Consider the following 25353-nt stretch of genomic DNA (forward strand, 5'->3'; position numbering starts at 1 on the left):
GCTTCTTGGCCTATCCTCAGAGGAATATTTTTTCTCCCTCCTCCTTGTAACACCCTTTTGGATACTTGAAAACTGTTGTCGCAGCTCCATCTTCTCTTTTCCAGGCTAAACAAACCTGATTCTATTAGTCTTCCCTCATAGCTCATGTTCTCTAGACCTTTCATCATTTATGTTGCTCTTCTCTGGACTTTCTCCAATTTTTCCACATGGTTCCTGAAACGTGGTGCCCAGAACAGGACACAACACTCCAATTGAGGCCCAGTCAGTGTACTTAGGAGACAGGAAGCTGAACCAGGAGCTGGCCAAGGGACAGAACTGGAGGCCAAGGGTCGGATCTGGGGATCAGAGCCAGGCGCCAACCCAAGCGCCAGTGCCAGGACACAAGTTGGAGCTGGGAGTTGGAAGCTGAGCTGTGGGCTGGAGCTGGAGCCAGAACCCAGGGCCAAGGATCAGAAGTCAGGCACAGCTCAGGAGTCGGGAAGGATGCAGCAGGAGGCAGGAATTGGCCCAGTGGCACAGACAACTACTTCTGCCACCCCCAGCTTCAATGGTGCAATGGGTAGGATTGGCAGATGGTTGAAACAAAAATACCAACCCCCCCCCCCCCAAAAAAAAAACCACCGGGAAAAAATTCTGTTGAAGGGAAAAAAAAAGGGGGGGGGGAATCCAAGACTTAAGACTTATCAAGCAAAAAAAAAAATTAAAATAAAACAGCATTAAAGCAGCATGTCCCCTTTAAGAGTGAGTGCAGGGATAGGAACAAGGGAGCGGTTGAGCACTAAGACCCAGGGGAAGCATTGCTTCCCCTTGGTCTTTTTGCCAGTAACCATTTTGTGCTGGCAGCCTTGGGGAATCAGATAAGCATGGGAGCTGCAGTCGGGGGGCTGGGAGTGTTGGGAGATGGAGGGATCTCAGTGGGGAGGCCAGGCACTGAGTGTTTGTAGGGTTGCCAGGTGCCCGGCATTTTCACCTCCTATACGGGGAAAAATTCAGAAAATACCCAACATCTCGGGTGTCCGGTATTCTCTGAATTTTTTTACCGAGCAGGAGGCAAAAATACTGGACTGTCTGGGTGAATACCGGACACCTGGTGACGCTATTGATGGGCCCTGCAATCAGGACACCCATTGGCAGTGCCATTGCCGGGCCAGGGTCCCATTAACCACCACAACTTCCTGGCAGGCTGGGAGGCAGCTGCCAGCCGGCTGAGGCTCTGCAGAGCCGGGTCCAGGCCCGTGGAGCCTCATGCCCGCCAGGGGCAGGGATTGAGCTCAGCTCCAGCTGGGCAGCTGCCCTGGTCAGAGCAGTGAGGGGAGGAGGCCTGCAGCCGCAGGGGCTCTGCTGACAGGCCCAGCAGGATTGGACATGGAGGCACCTGAAGGAGCAGGACTCCAGTGAGGCCTGATGGCCCCGTGCCTGAGACAGGTCACGAGGCCACAGGGGGGTGCCCAGGCAGTGGGGCCATGACGTCTGCACCGTGCTGCTCAGCGTTCGGGTCAGTTGTTTGGACTGGGCAGCCAGCAACAGCCGAATGGGAAACAGGGCCCAGGAGAGGGCTGTGGCACAGAGCGGCCTACATGGCTGGGGAAGCGGGTCCCTCAGGCAAAATGAGTCCCCAGCGCCCCGCTGTGGGGAAACAGCCAACGCCATCTGGGGGGTGTGAACAGAGGGCAGCGGGGGGAGGGGGCAGAAAGGAAGGGCCCTGGGGAGAGCGACTACGGGATGATGTGCTCAGCTTCAGGGAGGGGAGGGATTAAAGGACGTTGAACCATCGCAGAAGGGCATGATGAAAATGGTTGCAAGGTCCTGCATGGGGTGACACCCAGGGGCTAACAGGCTCAGGAGCAAAGGCTGCACAAGAGCCAGCAGCCGAGAGCTCCTGCCAAACACACTCCCATGAGGAATCAGGCACCAGCGTTGATGAGCCAGCGGGTAATCACTGGGGGTACGTCTACACTACAGCGCTAATTCGAACTAACGCATCTAGAACTAAAAACTAGTTTGAATTAGCGTTTTGCTAATTTGAACTAGCATGTCCACATTAAGTGGACCCTGAACAGGGCTTAAGGATGGCCGGAAGCAGTGCCGGCAGGGCATCAGAGGAGGACTTAGAGCCGTGGTCCTCAGAGGAGGACTTAGAGCATTTCCATGTGCCCGCCAGGTGCTCGGGGGTGGCCAGGCACCGGGCGCATGGCGGGGGGAGCGCCGGCACCGGGCGCATGGCGGGGGGAGTGCCGGCCCCGGGTGCGCGGCTATGGGGGGGCCACCCCCGGGCATGCGGTTATGGGGGGGGCCGCCCCTGGGGCGCAAGTGTCCCCGCCCCCTGGCGCCCGGCGGGCGTACGGCCCCGCCCCCTGGTGCCCGGCAACCTTGAAAGGTTGGGGACCACTGACTTAGAGCGTGGAGATGCTGTCTCAGGCTAGCCGAGGGCTGCGCTTAAAGGGTCCCGACCCCCACCCCGGACAGACAGTTCTCAGGGGCGCCTCGCTTGCAAAGCAGTCCTGGCTTGGAGTGCCCGGAGTACCCACACTGGGCACATCACACCACTCGGCCATCAGCCCGGGTGCACTTGCCGCAGGCTGCCATCTGGGGAGAGGAGGCAATTGGGGGGCTGCAGGAGAGCTTCCACCCCCAGAAGCCTGCAGAGCCAGCCCAGTCCTCCCCATCGGGGGCTCGTGCCCCATTCCTCCCTCAGCTCCTTCCACTTACCCTTCCCTAGCCCCTTTTCTTGATGTACAAAATAAAGGACAATTGTGTTCAAAAATGGAATCTGTCTCTATTGAACAAAACTGGGGGAGACTGGGAAAAGGAGGTGGGAGAGGGGAAGAGAGAGGGTGGGAGAGGGGAGGGCAACTACAATGATCAGGGGTTGGGAACAGGTCCCATATGACGAGAGGCTAAAGACACTGGGACTTTTCAGCTTAGAAAAGAGGAGACAGAGGGGGGACAGGATAGAGGTCTCTAAAAGCAGGAGTGGGGTGGAGAGGGTGCATACAGAAAAGTTCTTCATTAGTTCCCATAAAGAAGGACTAGAGGACACCAAAGGAAAGGAATGGGTAGCAGGCTTCAAACTAGTAACAGAAAGTTGTTCTTCACAAAACAAAGAGTCAACCTGTGGAACTCCTTGCTGCAGGAGGCTGTGAAGGCTAGAACTAGAACAGAGTTTAAAGAGACGTGAGATCAAGTCACGGGAGGTTGGGTCCATGGAGTGCTATTAGCCAGGGGGTAGGAGTGGTGTCCCTACCCAAGGTTTGTGGAAGGCTGGAGAGGGATGGCACGAGACAAATGGCTTGGACACTGTCTTCAGTCCATCCCCTCCAGGGTCCCTAGTGTTGGCCGCTGTCGGCAGACAGGCTACTGGGCTAGATGGACCTTTGATCTGACCCAGTACAGCCATTGTAAGCTCAGGGCTCAGGGTCGGGGGTCTCAGTGGACCCCCTTGATTTTCATGCACACCTGCTCCTGGGTGGCCAGGCTGGCAGCTGTCCTGCCCTAGCTGGCCACTTTCCTGGGTGGTCCACGATGTCTGCACTATTCCAGGCAGGTGCCCATCTCTTGCGGTCCCGGGCAAGTTCCCGGGAGCCGCCAGCCTGGTCCCGGGAAGAGGGGGAGGGCTGGGGGGCATCAGTTGAGTGGCTCGATCCGTGCCAGGTGCAGGGTCTGCTGGCTGGGTGCTGGCAGGCTTGCACCTGGCACGGGCACCATAGCCAGACCATGCCCCTTTAAGGGCTCCGGGGCCGGGAGGGGGGCAGACGAGTTTCCCTGGTGTTGGCCAGAGTGGCCACCAGGGAAACCTGGGGAGGGCTAGCCTCCCACTAGTTCGAATTAAGGGTCTACACAGCCCTTAATTCGAACTAGTAAGTTCGGACTAGGCTTAATCCTCGTAGAATAAGGATTACCTAGTTCGAACTAAGCGCTCCGTTAGTTCGAATTAAGTTCGAACTAACGGAGCGCTAGTGTAGCGCCTATCAAAGTTAGTTCGAACTAATGTCCATTAGTTCAAACTAACTTTGTAGTGTAGACATACCCTGGGGCAGGCTCCCCAGTGCAGGCCTGGGCTCCCCATCCCTACCACTCTCCTGGCACAACTGGAGATGTCCCTGGAAGGCCCGTTAGTCCCGCCCAAGTCAGAAGGCTCAGTCCATGGGCAATGGGGAGTATTTCTCTGACCTGGGGTATAAAGTAGGTCAAGTTTCTGTCCACTGGCCTTAAAGGAAATGAAGCAATAAACAATACATAAGTAAAGCATCAAGGGGAAACTGGCCAGTGAAGCTACAGGCCATTGGCCCAGCTGGGATCTGCCCCATTGATTCCAAAGGAGTTATTGCCAATTGACACCAGTTGGGACCTGGCCCCATTGACTCAAATGCAGCTACCACCCATTGACCCCAGTAGTGATCTGGCTTCATTGACTCTAATGAAGCTATGGCCGAATACCCCAGTTGGGATTGACTTAATGGAGCTACAGCCCAGTGACCCCAGCTGGGATCCACCTCCATTGACTCCAATTGGGAGCTACAGCCCATTGATCCCAGCTGAGATCCAACTCCATTGACTCCAATCAGGAGCTACAGCCCATTGATCCCAGCTGAGATCCAACTCCATTGACTCCAATCGGGAGCTACAGCCTATTGACGCCAACTGGGGATCTGCCCCATTGACCCCAATGAGGCTACGGCCAATTCACACTCTACCCTGAGAAACCGGAATTCGCCACGGAGCCTGAGCATTCCTTGGTGGACAGAAATGGCTGTTGACAAGCTCTGGATAGTCACACCCCAGACTGGCGGCCCATGGTAGAGGACTGGCACGGCCCGTGGCAGATGTGTTCTCCTGAGACTGGGCTGTGATTGACGTCATTGCCTAAAGGGCTTTCGTTCCTCCTCCCGCCCAGGAGAGCCATGTGGATTAGTAACTGCGAACGTTTGAAGTTCTTCAGCACCTCAGCTGGTCTGTTTCCCAGCACTGCAAGCCGGGTTAATTACTGCAGTCGCAGCATCCCTGGGATGTGCAATGAGGTGTTGGATGGAATCCAGACCAGGCTGGGGCCTGGCATGATGACAACCCACTGGGTGGGAAGGGTGTTGCTCCTGACTCCTTCCACCCACCCCATGCATGGGTGCGGCTGAGCCATCTTGTCCAGCGTCAGGACAATCTCTCCTTGGCTGGATTTCAAGGCAGAGGAACAGGAAGGGCAGCTCCCACCCAGGACAAGAAATGAGAAAGCCGGGTCTATGGGCCAAGACAAAACCACAAACACACCTGGAGTATTGTGTCCAATTCTGGGCTCCCCACTATAGAAAGGATGTGGATGCATTAGAGAGGGTCCAGCGGAGGGCGACCAAAATGATTCGGGGGCTGGAGCACATGACCTATGAGGAGAAACTGAGGGATTTGGGTTTGTTTAATCTGCAGAAGAGGACAGTGAGGGGGAATTTGATAGCAGCCTTCGACTTCCTGAAGAGGATGGAGAAGGCTGTTCACAGTAGTGATGGATGGCCGAACAAGGAGCAAAGGTCTCAAGTTACAGCGGGAGAGGTCTAGGTTGGATATTAGGAAACACTATTTCATTAGGAGGGTGGTGAAGCACTGGGATGGGTTTCCCAGAGAGGTGGTGGAATCTCCATCACTGGAGATTTTTAAGTCTCAGCCTGACAAAGCCCTGGATGGGTTGATTTAGTTGGAGTTGGTCCTGCCTTGGGCAGGGGGCTGGACTTGATGACCTCTTGAGGTCTCTTCCAGCTCTATTGTTCTATGATTCTAGGAGTTGCCAAGTGAAATGGGCATAAAGGAAAGGGCATGAATGAAGCTTTGGCCGACTAACATCTGTCAAGATTTGACTCATGGACTTCAATGTAGCTACGGATGATTGACACCAACTGGGATCTGGTCCCATTGACTCCAATGAAGCTATGGCCCATTAACACCAATTGAGATCTTGCCCCGTTTACTCCAGTGAAACTCCCACCAGTTGACCCCAAGTGGGATCAGGCTCAATTGACTCTAATGGAGCTACGAGCAAATGACTCCAGTTGGGGTCCCAATGTGCATGGTACATCCAGGCAGAAGGTCATGGAGCCACTGATGATCAGCCACTGGGGAGCTCTCCATAGCAATTGGCCTGATGAGTACCCTGAGGGCCCATGATCTGTTCTACTGCTGGCCATAGGCCCCAAGTATGTATGTATGTATCCCTATACACCCCCATCCATCTAGCTATCTAGCTATCGGGGGAGCACCTGGGATGTGCCACAATTATTTGTTGACCATTGATGCATAATGTCACTGGAGTGTGTAGGAACCCCCCTCGTGGAGCTGTAGAGGCTGGACAAACACAACCAGAAAAGATTCCCTCCCTCCGCTCCCACCATCCGCCTCCCCCACCGCCAAGAGCGTAGGTACGAGACAAGCAAGTCCCAGTGGCAATGCATGGGTGAGCATCTGGAAACTGGGAAGGAGTCCTGCAGAAAGGGATTGAAGGATCATAGTGGACAACTAGTTAAACATGAGTCAACAGCATGACTCTGTTGCAAACAAAGCAAACATGATTCTGGGCTGCATTAACAGTGTTGTGAGCAAGACACGAGAAATCATTCTTCAGCTCTACTCTGCACTGATTAGGCATCAACTGGAATGTTGTGTCCAGTTCCGGGAGCCACATGTCAGGAAAGATGTGGAGAAATTGGAGAAGCTCCAGAGAGGAGCAACACAATTGATTCAAGGTCTAGAACATGAGCTACGAGGGCAGACTGAAAGAATTGGGCTTGTTTAGTTTGGAAAGGAGAAGACGGAGAGGGGACATGAGAGCCATTTTCAGGTATCTAAAAGGGGGTCACAAGGAGGAGGGAGAAAATTTGTTCTCCTTGGCCTGCGATGACAAGGCAAGAAGCAATGGGCTTAAGTAGCAGCAAAGGAGGTTTAGGCTGGACATTAGGAAAAACTTCCTACCTGTCAGGGTGGTTAAACACTGCAATGAATTGCCTAGGGAAGTTGTGGAATGTCCATCACTGGAGGGCTGTGTCTACACTGGCATGAATTTCCGGAAATGCTTAAAACAGAATAGTTTTCGTTATAAGTATTTCCGGAAAAAGAGCATCTACATTGGCAGGCTGCTTTTCCGGAAAAGCCCTTTTTCCGGAAAAGCATCTGTGGCCAATGTAGACGCGCTTTTCCGGAAAAGAGCCCCAATTGTCATTTTCGCAATCGGGGCTTTTTTCCAGAAAAGACTACTGGGCTGTCTACACTGGCCCTTTTCCGGAACAGTGTTCCGGAATAAGGACTTATGCCCGAGCGGGAGCAGCGTAGCTTTTCCGGAATAGCAGCTGATTTTGTACAGTAGAGCGTCGTTGCTTTTCCGGAAATTCAAGGGCCAGTGTAGACAGCTCGCAGCTTATTCCGGAAAAGCGGCTGATTTTCCGGAATAAGTGGCCCAGTGTAGACACAGCCGAGATGTTTAAGAGCAGGTTAGACAAATACCTGCCAGCTGAGGGGAGAAGACTGGACTCGATGGCCTCTCGAGATCCCTTTCCAGTCCTGTGATTCTATTGTTATATTGGCTCCCTTTGAAGTTTAACTCCGAGACCCCTACCAGGGACCTCACAGGTGCAACACAAGGTCACACTAGGCAGCAGACATCACTTGGAGCCCTGCAGACGTCACATGGAGCCCTGCATTAGAATGCTGGAGCAGCTGAGCCGGCAAGCCGGACCCAGCCCAAAGAAAAACTCTCCCTTGTCCTCCTGTGGATGGCAGTTACCTAGAACAGCCACTGAGGACGCGATGGAGGCTGGTGCTCTTGGCCACCCTCTCCTCTGGAGAACGCTGTCCAAAAAGGCCGCCACAGTGAAATTGACGCTGGCAGAATCTCCCAAAAGACTTTTGGAAGCCAGTTACAGAGAGTGTGAAAATCTTCCCTCTCCCCACTGGGATGCACCAGTTCTGATCTCCTGTCTGGAGTGGCTATTCCTTTGGGGAGGAGAGAAGGGAAGGTCAGATCCAGGAGCGTGCATAGAGGTGGGGGGTAGGTGGCGCTGGAGACTGGGGGTAGAGCTAGTCCTGGAAGAGGGACACTGAGTCCTGCGGGGATGGCTGAATTAGCTTAGGCGGAAGTGGGGCGTGCATGCTCGGGAGCAGCTCAATGGGGCTGCTGGGTTGCGGTGGCTGGTCCCAGCCTGCGGCGTGTCCCGTGTGCATTTTTGGTTGCAGCCGGGTCTTTGTTTGGGGCGATATGTAGGTTGTCTCCCTCCCGCAGCACTGTGAAATTCCTGTAGTTGGAATGTACAAGGAGAGTTCTGCCAGGAGCTGGTCCACCCATAATTAGCCCGGATTAACTCTGCAACTTGCTGTAGCAGCAGCGGCTTTCCAGAGGGATTCTTGGCAGAGTGGAAATGTGGCTTGCCTGATTGATTCGCACCGTGACAATCCCACACCCACACGGAGATACACAGGCTGTCGAGCTCCACCCAGTAGCGCCAAAGGAGATGAAGCAAAAATGGACTTTACTTCAGAAGAGAAAAGCAAATGGACGAAGGCAAACTGGGGACTAGCCAGCCACGTGTCCATATGGCTGAGCGTGGGTCAGCACAAGTGGGTGTCCATGGTGTGATGCCGCTGTGGGAAAAGCTGATATCCTCATGGGGAGCATGAACTGGAACGTTGCAAGTAAGACAGGAGAAGTCATCCTCCCGCTCTGCTCTGCACTGATGCAGCCGCAGGTGCAAGGTGGTGCCCATTTCGGGGTACCGCACTATACTCCAGAAACGGAAGGATGGCTCAGTGGTTTGATCATTGGCCCGCTAAACCCAGGGTTGTAAGTTCAGTCCTTGAGGGGGCCATTTTGAGGTCTGGGGTAAATCTGTCAGGGAAGGTATTTGGCTCTGCCATGAGGGCAGGGGACTGGACTCGACTTGATGATCTTGCAAGGTCCCTTCCAGTTCGGTGAGATAGATATGGCTCCATATATATAACCCTGATCACTGAGGAAAGGTTAAAAATCCAGCCCATGTTTATCCTTAAGAAAAGCAGATAGAATGCAGACTTGATTATGGTCTTCAAACATGTTGCAGTTGTTATAAAGAGGGTGGTGATGGATTGCACTCCATGGCCACTGATGGGGGGACAAGCAGGAAGGGGTTGTGGCATCTCCCACCCTGGAAGATATTTAATAGCAGGTTAGACAGACACCTGTCAGGGATGAACTAGACAGTGCTTGGCTGGGCAGTGAGGGCTGGGGACTCGACTCGATGACCTCTCAAGGGCCCTTCCCATTTTAGGGTTCTATGATTCAGTGTGTCAAGGGAGGAATTAGGTTAGGGAGCAGGACAAACATTGTATCTCTCAGGGGTGTTAAGTTCTGGAACCAGCTGCCAAGAGAGGTTGTGGGATCCTGGTCATTGGAGGGGTTTAAGAGGCGGTTGGACAAACCCCTGTCAGGGAAAGTCTAGACTGACTTAGTCCTGCCTACGCATAAGGCGCTGGACGTGATGCCCTCTCAAGATCCCTTTCAGACACAAATTTCCATCACTTTATATAAATAACCAACTCGTGGAGATTAAGATCAGAAGACCATCATCTAATCTGGTCCCTTGTAGAGCACGGGTCATAAAATTCCGCCTAGCTACCGGACACACACCTTGATAGCTTGGGTTTTTCTAAAGCGTCTTTCAGAAAGGCCTCCAGTGTGTCTTTGCAGACACTAGGTCAAAGTGCAAAGCTCAATCTAGCTAGAGACAAAAAGACATTCTATAAATACATTAGAGGCAAGAGACAGACCAAGCTCAGGATAGGACTATCAATGAAGAAGGAAAAACAACAACAAAGAATGTGGAAATGGCAGAGGTAGTTGTTGAATTTCTTGTTTTGATTTTCATCAAGAAGGTTGATGGTGACTAGATGCTTAACATAGTGAATGTCAATGGAAATGGGATAGGTTCATAAGCTAAAATTGGGAAAGCACAAGTTAAAAGTTACTTAGACAAGTGAGATGTCTTCAGGTCACCAGGGCCTAATGAAATGCCTCCTACATACTCAGGGGGCTGATAGCGGAGGTATCGGAGCCATTAGCTATTATCTTTGAAAAGTCCTGGAAGATGGGAGAGATTCTATAACACTAGCCAATTAGCCCGTCATAAGACGGGATTTTCAGGTCTTCTTTCCTGAGCTCTCTTGCTCTGTCTCTCTCTCTCTCTCTCTCCTCCTACTGCCTCCCCCCCCCCCAGCTCTTTCTCTTGTTCCCCTTCTCCTGCCTCTTTCTCCCCTCCGTCTCTCCCCACCCACTTTTCCCTTCCCCTTCCCCTTCCCCTTCCCCTTTCCCTTCCCTCCCACCGTGGCGCTTGGCTGAGTGCCGCCTGCTCAGCTGGGCTGCCACAAGGGAGGGGAGTGGGGCGGTGACATGTATAGCCAGGAGGAGGGGCTGTGTACATCACCGCATTCCCTTCTCCTCCCACCCCGGGGGAGCCCAAACAGCCCCTTGCACTGCTGACTCCCCTAGCGTCCCGGCTGAAGGGCGCACCACTCAGCTGAGTGCCACAGCAGGAGAGGAAGGGGGTGGTGACGTACACAGCCAGGGGGTGGGGCTGTCTACATCACTGCCCCCCCCTCCTGAAGTGGCCCGGCTTAGGGGTGCTCCACTCAGCACCACGGCAGGAGGAGGAAGGGGGGCCGTGACATACAAGGCCCCGCCTGCTGGCCATGTACATCACCGCCCTGCCCCCTTCCTGCCCCACCAAGGCTCAGCTGAGAGCTGAGCAGTGCAGTGCCAGCACCACTCAGCTGGGCCGTGACCGGAGAGCAAGCGGCGGCAAGCAGCTGTTTGGGGTCCAGCTGCAGCCAGTGGCTGCAGTCCCCCATCGCCAGGTCTGCTTCCCGCCCCCTCTTCCTGTCGGCCAGCCCCACGGCCCCATGGACACCCCCCACCACTCCCTGCCAGCACTGCTTCCCTCCCCCCTTCCTCCGGGCCCCTCCATCCTCCCCTACAGCCCCACAGCCCCCGGTCTCCCCCAGCTCTGCTTCCCACCCCCTTCCTGCATGGCGCCCCGCCCCCCCTTCCCCTCCCTTTGTGGTGCGCTGCGCTTGCCACCACTTGCTCCCTCACTGGGGCCTGGCAGGAGCATCACAGTGTGCCATGGAGGGAGGGGAAGGGGGGCGGGGGCCATGCAGGGAGGGGAAGGGGGCAGGGCTGGCTGGAAGGGGGGTGGGAAGCAGAGCTCTCGGGGGGATTGGGGGCTGTAGGGGAGGATGGGGGCCCGGAGAAAGGGGGGAGGGAAGCAGCGCTGGTGGGGGAGGTGTCCGTGGGGCCGTGGGGCTGGCCAAACCGCCACAGAGGGAGGGGAAGGGGGGCGGGGCACTGACGTACACAGCCAGGGGGATGGCCGTGTATGTCAGCGTTACAGACTCACAGACAATTGGCTACTATATATATGACAACACTAGAAATGGGCAAATCTAGTGCCCATCTATAAAAAGGGAAATAAGAACAACTCAGGAAACTACAGACCAGTCAGCTTAACTTCTGTGCCAGGAAAGAGAATGGAGCAAGTAATTAAGGAATCAGTTTGCAAACATCTGGAAGATAATAAGGTGACATGTAAAGGTCACCACGGATTTGTCAAGACCAAATGTTGTCAGACCAACCTAATAGCTTTCTTTGATAGGATAACAAACCTTGTGCATAAGGAGGAAGTGGTAGATGTGGCATACCTAGTCTTTAATAAAGCTTTTGATTCAAATCTTGCATGACCTTATCATTAACACAGTAGGGAAAAACAGCCTAGTTGGAGCTACTACAAAGTTGGTGCATAAGTGTTTGGATAACCATTGCCAGGGAGTAGTTATCCATAGTTGTTATCCATATTCACAGTCATGCTGAAAGGGCATATTGAGCAGGGTTCTGCAGGGATCAATTTGTGGACTGGTTCTGTTCAATATCTTTGTCAACTATTTAGACAATGGTCTAGAGAGTACACACACCTACTGGGTGGGCTGCACTGTCCCATCTAGTGGCACTGATATCACTTACAGGGAGAATAATGAGGCTGCTTTAACACCAGCTGGCTTTTTTGCTCATGCGGTAAAGCCTCGTGCACTAAGCTCCAGAGGTTCCAGGTTCAATTCCTCCTATTGGCATGACATATACATTTATTAAGTTTGCAGATAATACCAAGCTGGGAAGGGTTGTAAGTGCTTTGGATCATTCATAATGATCTGGAGAAATAGTCTGAGGTAAATAGGAGGAAGTTTAATAAGGACAAATGCAAAATGCCCCACTTAAGAAGGAACAATCAGTTTCACACATACAGAATGGGAAGCGACTGTCTAAGAAGGAGTGCTATAGAAAGGAGATCTAGGAAGGGGTCAGAGTGGACCTCAAGCTAAATAGGAGTCAACAGTGTGACGCTGTTGCAAAAAAAGCAAACGTGATTCTGGGCTGCATTAACAGGAGCGTTGTGAGCAAGACAAGAGAAGTCATTCTTCCGCTCTGCTCTGCGCTGATTAGGCCTCATCTGGAGTATCGTGGCCGGCTCTAGATGTCACTTTTCAGGAAAGATTGGAGAAATTGGAGAAGATCCAGAGAAGAGCAGCAAAAGTGTTTAAAGATCTAAAAAACATTGCCTGTGAGGGAAGACCAAAAGAACTGGGTTTATTTAGACTGGAAAGAGAAGATTAAAAGGGGATAGGAGAACAGTTTTCAAGTACCTAAAAGGGTGCTACAAAGAGAAGGGAGAAAAATTATTTTCCTTAACCTCCGATAATAGGGCAAGAAACAATGGGCTAAAGTTGCAGCAAGGGAGGTTTAGGTTGTTTAAGTTCCGGCTTGACAAAGCCCTGGCCGGGTTGATTTAGATGGGATTGGTCCTGCCTAGAGCAGGGGGCTGGACTTGATGACCTTCTGAGGTCTCCTCCAGTTCTATGATTCTATGATAAGGGGATGGTTTGAGGAGATAACATGATCTTGGTAACTAATTGACCATTCATTATCAGTGGGAAATAGGTCAATGGAGGGATGATAGGAGTTACTATAGAGAAATTTCCTGGGTGTCTAGCTGGTGAGTCTTGCCCACATGCTCAGGGTTTAGCTGATCGCCATATTTGGGGTCAGGAAGGAATTTTCCTCCAGGGTAGATTGGCAGAGGCCCTGGAGGTTTTTCGCCTTCCTCTGTAGCATGGGGCACAGATCACAGCTGGAGGATTCTCTGCATCTTGGGGCCTTCAAAGTATTTGAAGGCTTCAATATCTGAGACATAGGTGAAAAGATTATTCTAAGAGGGGTGGGTGAGATTCTGTGGCCTGCACTGTGCAGGGGTCAGACTAGATGATCATAATGGTCCCTTTTGACCTTAAAGTCTATGAGTCTATGAGTTGGACATTAGGAAAAACTTCCTACCTATCAGGGTAATTAAACTTTGGAATAAATTGCCTAGGGAGGTTGTGGAATCTCCATCGTTGGAGATATTTAAGAATGGGGATGGTGTAGATGGTGCTTGGTCCTGCCATGAGGGCAGGGGACTGGACTTGATGACCTCTCGAGGTCCCTTCCCTACGATTCTATGTTCATGTTCCAAGGTCTAAAGGCACCACTGTGATCATCTAGTCTGACCTGACGCGGAACACAGACCAGAGAGCTGTCCCAGACCAGAGCTTCCAGACAAACGTCCAGTGTTCTCTTGGATCAGCTGAGCACATCAAGCTCGTTAGTACTCTCGTTCACTGGCCTTTTCTCCAGCTCTCCAAGCCGTCCCCTGGCTCTCCTCTCCACCGCTTCCATTGTTCAGCTTCTGGAGCTGGTGAATCCGTGCTGATTATTTTTGTAAAGATCGTATGCATTTGAAATCCAGTCTTGAGTGTTTTGCACAAGCACGACTCATGAATTTTGCCCATTCCAGGTTGGCAATATGGAGAAGGAGGGGGGAGCTCATGCACAGAAACAAAATGAGGCTTCTGCAAACACCAAACACCCACTGGAGCGCTGCCTGAGCCTCTTCTTTCTCTTTTTGTAAGCAGTGGGATTACTGTGTGGTGTTGTGACATTGTGCCACATATGCCTTCTGGCACCATGCTAATGTCCGTGAACATGCATGACTGGAAAAGGCTTTATGCACAATAATTCTTGCAAGGTGTCATTGGAAACCTTGTGAGTTGCTGAACATGGTCATTCTATTTCTGTGCTTGTATCATTCCTGTATTTGGCATTAGAAATGTGAAGCAGAAGCCTGTTTTACCAATCTAGTCCTGCTACGTGAGGTCCATTAATGGTACATGAGGAACTTAATGGCCCAGTACTCAGGACAATGCTCTGTGAAGAGTCTTATTTTTCTTTTAAGCCTGAACTATGGTTGGTCCTGTCAAGACATGTGGCCAGGTCACCTGATGCCGGAACCCATTTTGGATCTGGTACTTTTCCACTGAAGGGGAAAAAAGTTTGAAATGAACACACAGGATTCCCACCTTGGGAAAAATGTATATAAAGGTGGGAAACCACACAATAGAGGCTGCAGCCAGAGGTCAGGACACTCTTGATGACCACCCATGATGCCTGCTGGAAACATCTAACACTGAACAAGGGGAAGGCCAAGCTCCCGATGGGAGGCATTCCAACCTGTGAGAAAGGACAATTAGAAGGACTGGCAGGGTAAAGTATGGCACGGAACACGTTTCTTAGGCTGAGCTGGAGTATTTTATTTTATTCAACTTTGTAACATAGTTAGATCTGTCTATTGGTTGCAATCGCTTCAATCCTGCCTTGTATTCTTAATAAAATTCCTTTTGTATATTTAGGAACCCAGTGTAAATCACTATTACCAGAGCGGAGGGGGGAGCTGTGCATCTCTCTCATTGACAAAAGGGGCAAACATTTTATGAGCTTTCTCTGCATAAAACTTTATACAGAGTCAGACGGGTTTATCTGGGGGCTCTGTGTCAAGTCCCCATGATTGAGTCTTCCCAGAGCTGAGCTGCTCTCGATGTCTGCATGGGCCGACACCCCAACTCTGTGCCGTGGCTGGGGGAGATGGTGGGACGTCCCAGGTTGGTGGGCTCAGTGGTGTTTCAACCTGTCATGTGACAGTCTCAAGGGGATCTTTGTGACCCTATCCATCACAGCTGCTTCTGATGGAGTGAAACACCAGGCTTGGCACTGATATGACCCCTGCTGTAATTCAGCATCCAATTCTGGCATCCATAATGCAAGGAGGGCAGTGACGAGGTGGAGAAGGATTTGAAGACATGCTCAGTAAGGAGAGACTCACGGACTCCATTTATTCAGTTTAACAAAGTGAATGGGTGACTTGATCGCAGCCTATCAACGACCCTGGAGGCCTTTTCAATCTAGCAAAGATCTGACAAGAGCCGAAGACTGGAAGTTGAAGCGAGACACATTCAGGCTGGAAATACGAGTTTTTGACAGAGGGGAATTAATTCTTGAAATGCACCGAGGACTTTGGCGGAGTCTCCCTCATTGGCTATTTTTCAGTCAAGTGGGGATAGTTTTCATTAAAAGATCTTCCCTGCTTCAGACAGGAAATAAACAAATAAATAATGGTAGGTCAGGTGCCTGGTACCCCTGTTTTCCTCTAAGGGCTGGCACCACGGTTCAGCTACAGCTCCCATGATGCACCACAGTCTCCCCCTCTTACTGAGCCACCAAGGTGCATTATGGACATTGTAGTTTCAGGTGCCTCCTTTCTCTCCTTTCTGGCCCAGGCATTCTGTCTGGACGTGATCTTCCAAAGGCCAATCCATGTTTGCCCCTCACCTCCAGGTCCAAAGGCATGGGATCAAATGTGTCTCCGCTCCACTCCTCAGCCCTAGTCGACACCTCCACAGTTTTTTCTCACCAGAGAGGAGGAGAGAATATCCCCTTTCTGAAATGTGGGGAGATGGAGCAGGGAAAGAGAAAGCCACTTTTTCCTTCCCCACGTACCCGCACTTTGGAATCTTCCTCTGTGGGAAGTTCCGTTTTCCCACAGAATGTTCCATTTCTGACCCGGCCCGCTTCCCATTCAGAAAATCCCCACCAGCCAACAGGGAGGAGGGGAGCAGAGGGGGGCACCTCAGCCTTGGATGCCCTGAATTAAGTTGCTGCTCTGCTACAGGCTTCCTGTGCGAGCATGGCCAAATCATTTACCTGCTAGGCAATGGGGAGGCGAGCCTGCCTCGCTTTGCCTCGGATGGATGTTCAAGGAAAAAAATGCTGGTGATTGCGAGGCAAGACAAGCAAAATACCTACGGGTGAGCAGCTACACTGCCAGGGCCTGGTGCTCCACTACAAACCAGGCGTGAAATCATGCAGTGCTTCTGTGAACTAGCCACTCCCGGCAGCGAAGGGCCTTTATTATTTAACATCCGTGCATATGGCCGGGGGGGACAACCTGGCTAATGCACCCCCAAAGGCTCCGTCCTCTGCAGAAGTGCAAGTCAAAGAGGGAGGGATCAGTGTCCGGAGGAACCGAGGCTCAGTTGTTGTTTATGGTCTCCCGGATCCAGTCAATGTAGTTACAGATGTTCACGTAAACACCTGGCTTATTGGGCAGTGCACATGTCTGGGTCCCCCAAGACACGATACCCTGGAGTACCCCATTGCAGACCAAGGGTCCCCCGGAATCTCCCTAGAAAGAAACAAAACAAGATATCAGAGCAAGAACACACCTTAAACAACATCGATTGACCCTCCAGCCCATGATGCAAGTCCAACCATGTGCAGAGAAAGTTTTGCTGTGTGCACCAAGGCCATGCAGATGTGCACCACCGATAGAAAAACATGCTGCGAGATATGGGCAGTTGTGGGCACTCTGCTAATCAGCTGGGCAGCACCTGGAGCATTCCTGGGCGGGCGCCCAAGTGCTCAGCTTAGTGGGTACAGAGCACGGTGCACCTGGGAAAATGGGGCAGAAATGCTCAGTGACGACAAGTTCACTTTTGCCCATGTTTCCCAGCCAAAATTCCAATGCTGAAATAGTTCAGCCCAAACAGAAATATTTGGGTATATTGGGCTCTGGGAGCACAAGATTTAATTTCCACCCCATCTGCCACTCGTCTAAGCAGATGAGTTGTCAGTGGGGCATTGAGGCAGGGAGAGAAGAGACGTGATTTGCCCAAGGTCCGATCCAGGAGCTTTGCTCCATTCTGCAAGCGTGGAAACTAAGGCACGGCGCAGGGAGAAGCAAGTTGATACTCAGCATGGGAGGAGCACGCATGTTTATGATCTCTGAGATGGGGAAACTGAGGAGCGCAGCAGTCGCTTGCCACAGCAGGTGGGGCCAAGATGTCCAAACCCAGCTTGGGGGAAGGAAACGCAGATGCCCCAGTTCCATCATGAACACTGCCCTGCTGTAACTTGGGGGCCTCGCTGCCCAATGAGACTACCCAGGAAACCAAGAAGCGGTGCCAGGCTCCGGCACGGTTTCCACTGTTCCAAGCAGAGCAGATCGTTGTCTTCGCTTCCACAATGGGATTGTTTTTGTGACTGAGGTTACTCTGAACCATGCCAGCCCTCCCTGTCAAGACACGTTGGCCCATTAGCGACTCAGCACTTGTGCTGCAACCATCAGATAAGCAAGTCCCACCCGCTATAATTGCTCCCACGTGTTCCTGCTCTTTTCCGCCCTGTCCTGAGCGCTCCTGGGTTCCTCGCCAGACTTGCCAAACTCTGATGATGTAACCCAGACACCTCGTGGGCGTGGTTCACTGGCCCAGACAGTGGCACGTGGACCACTTACAGTGAGAGATAAGAACAAGGGAGCTCTACAGTCTAAGCCAGTGGTGCACAACCCGTGGGTCACAGTGCCAGGCCGGCCGCCATTTTGTTTTCCCAGCTTGGTGCCCAACGTATGCATTGCGGGGGCAGGGGGTGTGGTAGGGGAGCAGACCGGTGCTTTAAAGTAAAAGGGCTGTAACAAAATATTGGGTGGGGGGAGGGTTGTGAAATTAAAAAGGTTGAACACCACTGATCTAAGCTGTGAGCCAGCTGGCTTTATAGCTCAAACTGTAAAGGCTCCTACACTAAGCTCCAAAGGTCCCAGGTTCAAATGTGCCTGGTGATGGTTAAGGTCTGTCTCAAGATATTTAGACTTCCCTTAAACCCCCAGCTCCTGGAGTGTTGATGACCTGGGAAAAAACAGGAAGCAAGATGATCCAGGGACCCTTCTAGCCTGGAACTTTATGACTGTGGGGAAAAGTTTCTACACAAAACTTTCATTCGGTGACGCAGAAACATTTTGTGACTGCCTGGATTTCACCCGCTCTGGTTCAGGCAGCAAGGAAGTGACCTGAAATTTCAGAAACGTGCAAATGTGTCTTCTTGCCCATTTGGAAGCCAAATGTGGCCATCTTCCGGCTCGCTACGATGTCCTCCTCAGCCCGACCCTAGCTACGGAGGGGCGCAAGGGCAATGAAGTGTTCTGATGTTGTCAAAGCGAAATGAGGCCCTCGCCCACGGCAGGTTTTTTTTCTGGCTTTGGATACGCCCAAAGTAACAAAACATTTCAGAGGTGGGCAGACCAGACATAAACCTTTTTTGTGCCAGATTTTCAGGCACCATGAGATCTAAAATAGCTGTTAGTGGCCAGGTTCGGGAGAGAAAAACTCTGCTATGAGAGTTTAAAAAATAAAATATGTTTCTAACCTGACCAGCACCCCGAACCCTCATTTATGGTCCCACACAGGAGCCTAGAGGAAGCACCAAGACTCTATGCCACCCCCCACCCATGGAACTGTGTGTGCCCCCCCACACACTGATTTTTTCTGTGGCTAAATGGTCCTTCATGGAACTAAGCTCCCACGCCCTGGCGTCCTGTGTGAACAACATACACCTTAAGGCAGCGCTAGGCAAGTGTGCACACCAAATTTGGTTTGAAACAGGAGTAAATGAGTGAAATGTTCCACCTTCGTGGATCTAATTACCCCTCTTAGAGAGCTCAACTCCAAATTGGGCAGAGTTAAGGGTAATCACACAAGGAGGTGGAGCTGTGGATGGTCTAGCATGACCTCCCAGGGGGCTGAAGGCAGGAATCTCTATATATGGCATATGCAGCAGGGCACCCTGGTAGGGCAACATGGTCTGCTCTGGCCTTGAAAGCCATGGTTGGTCTCACTTTCTTGCCACTCGCTCCTCCCTCTCTTGGTCCAATCCCTGCAGCAGCTGCCCCCAAGGCACGAAGACTTCAAGGCACGCCCCCCCCCACTCCCACCCTCAGTTAAGCTGTTGCCTCACCTGGCATGAGTCTACTCCCCCCTGTGGCAGCCCGGCACAGAACATGTTGTTGGTGAAGTAGCGTGGGTAGATCGAACGACATTGCTCCTGGGAGAAAACGGAGATGTTGCCACAGTAGAGAACAGGTGGGAATCTCACTACAAAAAACAACACCACAACACAGTGGGTATATTGTCAGTGGGAGAAAGTCAGAGGGTTAGATCCAGGGCCGGGGTCACTGCACACGGCCCCAGTGCCGGAGGGTAAGACTCAGAGGAGGGTGTTGAACCTGCAATGCCCGTATTTCCTCTTGGACGCCTCCCTCAATCTCTCCTATTGGGGAGACTTTGTCTAATGAATTAATTATTGGGACTTGAGCGGGGAGGTTAACGTAGCCCGGCCACTTGGCTATTGGCCAGTCTGTGGTGGCAGCGTTTTCTCGTTTTTCATGGAAAAGTCCCAAGGTCTCTATTTTGTCCCAAAGCAGGATGGGAAAAATCTAAAAACTGTTCATGGGTCTGGAAAATCATTCCCCACCCAGCTCTCCCCAGGCTGTTTTACCCCACTGGGCTTAGAAGTGACCAATCAACAAGCCGCTTCCAGCCGTGACTCCCAATCACTGACGAGCATCTAACCAGCTCACGTCTCTGCCACATCTAGAACCCTCTTACTCACTCATGAACCCTGGTAAACCCTCAAGAAACAGAACTAATACTCCTTGGAAAATAGACGGGGCAGAATTTCCTCTTTTAAAAAAATAATAATAACAGAGCCCTCCTCCCAGCTTTTTTTTTTTCTTTCTGTATCTGGCCCAATATTTTTCCTTTTTCAACTGGAAATGTTTTTGTCTTTCAACACCCCTCAAATCTGCAAAACTCTTCACGTCTTGTCCAAATTCTGGTTTTGTTTTTGGACAGCCACCTCCAATTTCCAACTAACATGGTTTTCAGTTTTCAGGTTTTTTGACGACAAAACAAACTTTCCCCAGGAAGCGTCCCCATGCTGTGGAGACTTTCAGTGGTGCAGCCCTCACCAATTTTACGAATGGGAGGCAGGGGATAAAATGTAGATGGCAAATTTCCCAATGGCTCTACATGCAACCTCAGCAATTACTGGTTTCTAAAAGAAAGCGGGAAAACAAGCATATTCCTGGGAAGAATTTTCAAGGGAGATGGCCGGGAAAGTTGCAGACGTAGATAGTGCTATGTCAAAAAAAAGGAGGAGGAATTTTCAGAGGTGTTCAAAATTCTAGTAATGCCGCTTTTTCTCTTTTTTCCTCCCTCGTGCCTCCCTCCCCCCCCCCCCGATTCACCACAGCCCCCCCGGAAGATAAGACCACCCCCAGTCTGTTCTCAAACATTGGCTGAGCTTTGGTACCGTACATTCAGGACTTTTTGTTGTTCCCCATCCGGATACCACGCAGTCCTGCCCTGCTGCGGGGCAACTGGTAGGCAGCGCCAGGGGCTGGACATTTCTGTTGATGTTTGCCGGGGTGAGCAGTTTGATCAGCATGATGTCATTGTCCTTGCTAGCTGAGTTGTACTTGGGGTGGATGATCATTTTGGCTGAGAGCCTCAGCTGCTCTGTGAAATCCAGCTTCCTGATGTTGTGTTCCCCCAGGCGCACGGTGAGGATGCTGCAGATAAGACACATGTCCGAAAAGTGAGGGGCGGGGGACCTAGTCCATGGTGGAAACTGGACACTGGTTAAATAGGAGGGCAAGCTGGGTGGGCAGAACATGAATCTATGGAATCCATGAGTCTGTGGAGCTGAGGACACATGGACAAGGGGGTTTAGTTAAGTGTGCGCTAGCTCAACAGTCAGATATGGGCTGGCTGCAGAAATCAAACACCAGCACAATTCCATGGGCACCCAAACCCCCATTCCCAAACACACATATAATCATGTGTGCGCTCTTACCCCCACCCATACAGAGTCATAAGTCACACACATCCTCCCCAAACACACACAAATGCACAATTGTACCCTAAAACACACTCACAATCACACCCCCCACAGCAAATGCACTCACAATCACACTCTGACAGCCACTTTCACACACGTGGGCCCCCCCCAACACAGGCTCAGATCCACAATCACACGCAGGCCTACTCACAACCACACCCTCCTCAAAACACGTGCACGCACAGTCGCCCTCTCACATTCACAATCAGACATGCCCTCCCCAGCCCACTCTCACAATGCACAGCCGCACTCACAGACCTGCTCATAGTCACCCCCATCCTCTCCAACACACACACAACCACGCTCTCACGCTCACTCCGTTACACACGGACCCCCCCCTTACACCGCTCTCCCCCTCGTCCGACGCACCCACAAGTCCACACTTACCACCTGATGTTGCAGTGGGCTGCAGTGATCACCCAGTTCTTGTCAATCAGGGTCCCTCCGCAGCTAAGCTGGGAGCCCACAAAGAGAGCGGCCTGCCAGGGCTTGGAGTGAGGCTCACAGGGAGCACCGCCGATGATCCGGGGGTTGAAGCCGCTTACTGTAAGGCAGAGCAGAAAGGGTCACAAGTAGGGTGTGGAGGGATCTCTGTGATACCCAGCCCTCCCCCACCCTGTCCCAGCTCAGGATCAGGGCCCCCCAGTGTCTTCAGTGTCTGATACAAACTCGTCCCAGAGGCAGCCGGCAGAAATTGGCAGCCGGCAGAAACCTTCACCAAATTGTGCTCCCGCCAGTCTGTGTCCAGCCTGCCCATCACCGCAGCATCTGGGACCCTCACCCTCTGGATGCAGCGACCTTCACCTCCACCTCGGGAGGGCTGCTGTCCCGTTTGTGCACTAGGGGAAACTGAGGCACGAGGCAGCACCGTGACTTCACCAACATCTGACCCCATCGGTAGTGGGGCAGATTCACAGCCAACTTTCCCACATTGCAGGGCTGGCTGCTAAACACTGGATGGTCCTTCCTGGCCCCCCAATTAAAACCCTCTCAAATGGAGGAGTCTCTTCTTATTGGCTTTGCAAGCGCCAGCTCGCAGTGCAAAACACACACACACAACTGTGCACACAGCACGGAGATCAGCATGCATTTGTATAGGGGGAATAATTAATCGTCAGATCCACTGACCAGGGAAACTCTGCCGCTGACAACTTTTACCCGCCAGACGCACACACTTGTCTCACAGACGTACATTCTACCACACTTGTACACCTCTACAGTCTGCAAAGACGGTGAGGGCTGTTCGACGGAGGACACGGATCAATTGTTTTCTCTGTCCACTGAGACCGAGAAGGAAACGGCTACATCTGCAGCAAGGGAGATTGAAGATAAATAGTTGGAGAAATTTGCTAACTCTAAGGAGACTTCAGCTCTGGAAGCAGCATCCAAGGGGGATCATGAGATCCCTGTCACTGGAGGTTTTTAAGGACATGTTGGACAATCCCCTGTCATGGTCAATGTTCTCTCTAATTTTTCCATCCCTGTGTGGAATAAATTTTGTTGTATGCACTGAGGCATGTGTGGATGTGCACCACCAATAGAAAACCACACTGCCAGCCATGGGCAAAGTGACCACTCTGCTAATCAGCCAGGTGGCATTAGAATCTCTCCTAGGTGGCTGCCCAAGTGCTCAGCTTCCAGGGACACTGGATGGGGCTGATCTGGGGTTACTTGGTCCTGTCTGGAGTAGATACCTCTGGAAGTTGCCGCCAGCCCCACGCTGCTGTGATTGATACACACCCTGCCAGAGATACACCCTAGGTCTTCCTTGCACAATACTCGCAGATAAAGGACTCTCTCGCACACAGAGTCAAGCATGCACGCTCACCCCTGTTTGCAGATAACCACAAGCACACACGTGCACATACTCACCGGGTAACGCACACGCGCGGCCATGCACACATACTTGCACAGGAATGCACACAACCGCACACTGGGTGACAAACCCACGTGCACAGCCACGAACACATACTAATGTGCAGACGCACACACCGAGAGGGCAGGGCACGTCTCCTCCAGCAGGGCGCGACACACATGCATGCACACACACTCACCTGCAGTCACCAGCAGGAGTGCAACGCCCAGCCACTCCATGGCAGAGGGGATGCTGGGAGGTGATGAGAGGTGCTTGTTCCAGGAAGCACCCTTTGCGCCAAGGGGCGGGAGGGAAGGAAAGAGAATTATCACCCAGGAACTGGCCTTAAGACCCGCTCCACTGGAGTCTCCGCCCCCTGAGCCCTGCTCACTGCCCTTACTGGTCTCCGCCCTCCCGGAATCCCAGGCTCCGACTGGCTCCCGCCGGCGTATCTCAGCGCTGACCAAGGGGAGAAGGCTGCGATGCTATAGGCCCTGGCATCCCTGGGGGTTACGGATATGGCAGGGCCCCCACCATGCCCTGGGTGGGAACTGTGTTCCAGCAATGGGCCTGCAGGTAGGCTGGACCCAGAGAGCCACGGCCCAAGAGGAGGCTGGGTTCAGGCCAGGTCGTGAGTTGGTGTATTCCATCCCGAGGCCTGAGGTCACACGTAGCACCAATGGGCTGCATGCTCCCTGAATGGGTGTAAACACCTGTGGAGTCACTCCTGATTTACACCTGTGCATGCAGGGGGACTCGGCCCCATTGACACAAATGGAGTCACTCCTGATTTACACCTGTGCATGCAGGGGGACTCGGCCCCATTGACACAAATGGAGTCACTCCTGATTTACACCTGTGCATGCAGGGGGACTCGGCCCCATTGACACAAATGGAGTCACTCCTGATTTACACCTGTGCATGCAGGGGGACTCGGCCCCATTGACACAAATGGAGTCACTCCTGATTTACACCTGTGCATGCAGGGGGACTCGGCCCCATTGACACAAATGGAGTCACTCCTGATTTACACCTGTGCATGCAGGGGGACTCGGCCCCATTGACACAAATGGAGTCACTCCTGATTTACACCTGTGCATGCAGGGGGACTCGGCCCCATTGTCACAAATGGAGTCACTCCTGATTTACACCTGTGCATGCAGGGGGACTCGGCCCCATTGACACAAATGGAGTCACTCCTGATTTACACCTGTACAAGCAGGGGGACTCGGCCCCATTGACACAAATGGAGTCACTCCTAATTTATAGCCGTGCATGCAGGGGGACTTGGCCCCATTGACACAAATGGAGTCACTCCTAATTTACACCTGTATGCGCTGGGGGGAATCGACCCCACTGACATAAATGGAGTCATTCTAGATTTACTACAGGTGAGTGCAGTGGGAATTAGCCCCATTGATGCAAATGGAGTCGCTCTTGATTTACACCTGCTGAGCACGGGGAGATTCAGCCCCATTGACACCAGTGGAGTCACTCCCGATTTACACTGGGTAAGCACAGGGGGGATCAGCCCACTGACGCAAGGGGAGTCACTCCTGATTTACACTGAGTAAGCACAGGGGGATCGGCCCCATTAATGCCAGTGGAGTCACTCTGGCTTAGCCCCGGTGCTCATGCTATTAAGCGAGTGGCACGATTGGGAGAAACCCCTTCCCCTCCTCCCAAACCCACATAAGCAAAACCCTTTGTGTCGAGATGTCATTTTGATCATGGCTCCCACACGCCCCGACAGGCCCGAAAGAGGCCCTGTGCACGAGAAGAAAATCAGGCAGGTGGGCCTGTGGTTTACCTGTAGCTCCGGCGTCGGCAGCCTCGTGCGATGTGTGGACAGAGCCCGGCGCGGCGTAGCTTTATAATGTGACTTCCCGGCTGGCTCCAGGAGATCTGGGCTGTCAAATCTGGCTTCAACTCTGGAGATCGCACAACGCAGAGATCTCCAGATAGAACCTCTCCACGCCTCCAGGAGCTTTGCCTAGGGGACTGATTGGCCCAAAGAGCAGGAGCAGGGCGGGTAATTTTGTTTTGCCCTTCCCCACAAATTAATCTTTCTCAGTCCGCCAACAGCCCTGGTGCAAGGCAGCTCCCAAAGAACCAGCTCCAGTCTCAGTTTTCTTTCCCCACCCTTCCCTGGCTTTTATTTCAGTCCTGCCTATGGCAGCAGGAAGTGCTTCAAGGGGCAGGGCGTGTCCGTCTTCATCCTTAATCTTTCCAAGAAGGAAGAAGTCACGTGCTATTCCTTCTCAGGGTTTCCCCATCAATGGGGCCGGGCAGTTTTGCACCAGGGGGAAAAAAATTCGCCACTGATTCATTCAATGTGAGATTAGAGATG

At 52.3% G+C, this 25353-nt stretch overlaps 1 protein-coding gene across 1 annotated transcript; it reads right to left on the reverse strand.

Moving 5' to 3' along the window:
• Positions 1-16288: 16288 nt before the first annotated feature.
• On the reverse strand, positions 16289-25144 carry LOC102450141 (trypsin-like). Its single transcript, XM_006116864.5, has 6 exons — positions 24814-25144; positions 23203-23293; positions 21536-21692; positions 20566-20819; positions 19205-19341; positions 16289-16601 (listed from the first exon to the last, which is right to left on the reverse strand). Exons 2-6 carry the CDS (start codon positions 23240-23242, stop codon positions 16449-16451), a joined length of 741 nt encoding a protein of 246 aa, XP_006116926.5. The 5' UTR covers positions 23243-23293; positions 24814-25144; the 3' UTR covers positions 16289-16448.
• Positions 25145-25353: the final 209 nt, after the last annotated feature.

This window comes from Pelodiscus sinensis, chromosome 22 (genome assembly GCF_052426305.1).
Source record: "Pelodiscus sinensis isolate ZL-2025 chromosome 22, ASM5242630v1, whole genome shotgun sequence".
In the NCBI taxonomy this organism is placed as follows: domain Eukaryota; kingdom Metazoa; phylum Chordata; order Testudines; family Trionychidae; genus Pelodiscus; species Pelodiscus sinensis.

Coding starts and splice junctions, on each gene's coding strand:
- LOC102450141 (XM_006116864.5), bottom strand. CDS start 23,242: ATGGAGTGGCTGGGCGTTGCACTCCTGCTGGTGACTGCAG. Junction 20,820..21,535: donor GCCCACTGCAACATCAGGTG/GTAAGTGTGGAC, acceptor TCTTATCTGCAG/CATCCTCACCGTGCGCCTGG. Junction 16,602..19,204: donor GGGGAGTAGACTCATGCCAG/GTGAGGCAACAG, acceptor GTTTCTTTCTAG/GGAGATTCCGGGGGACCCTT.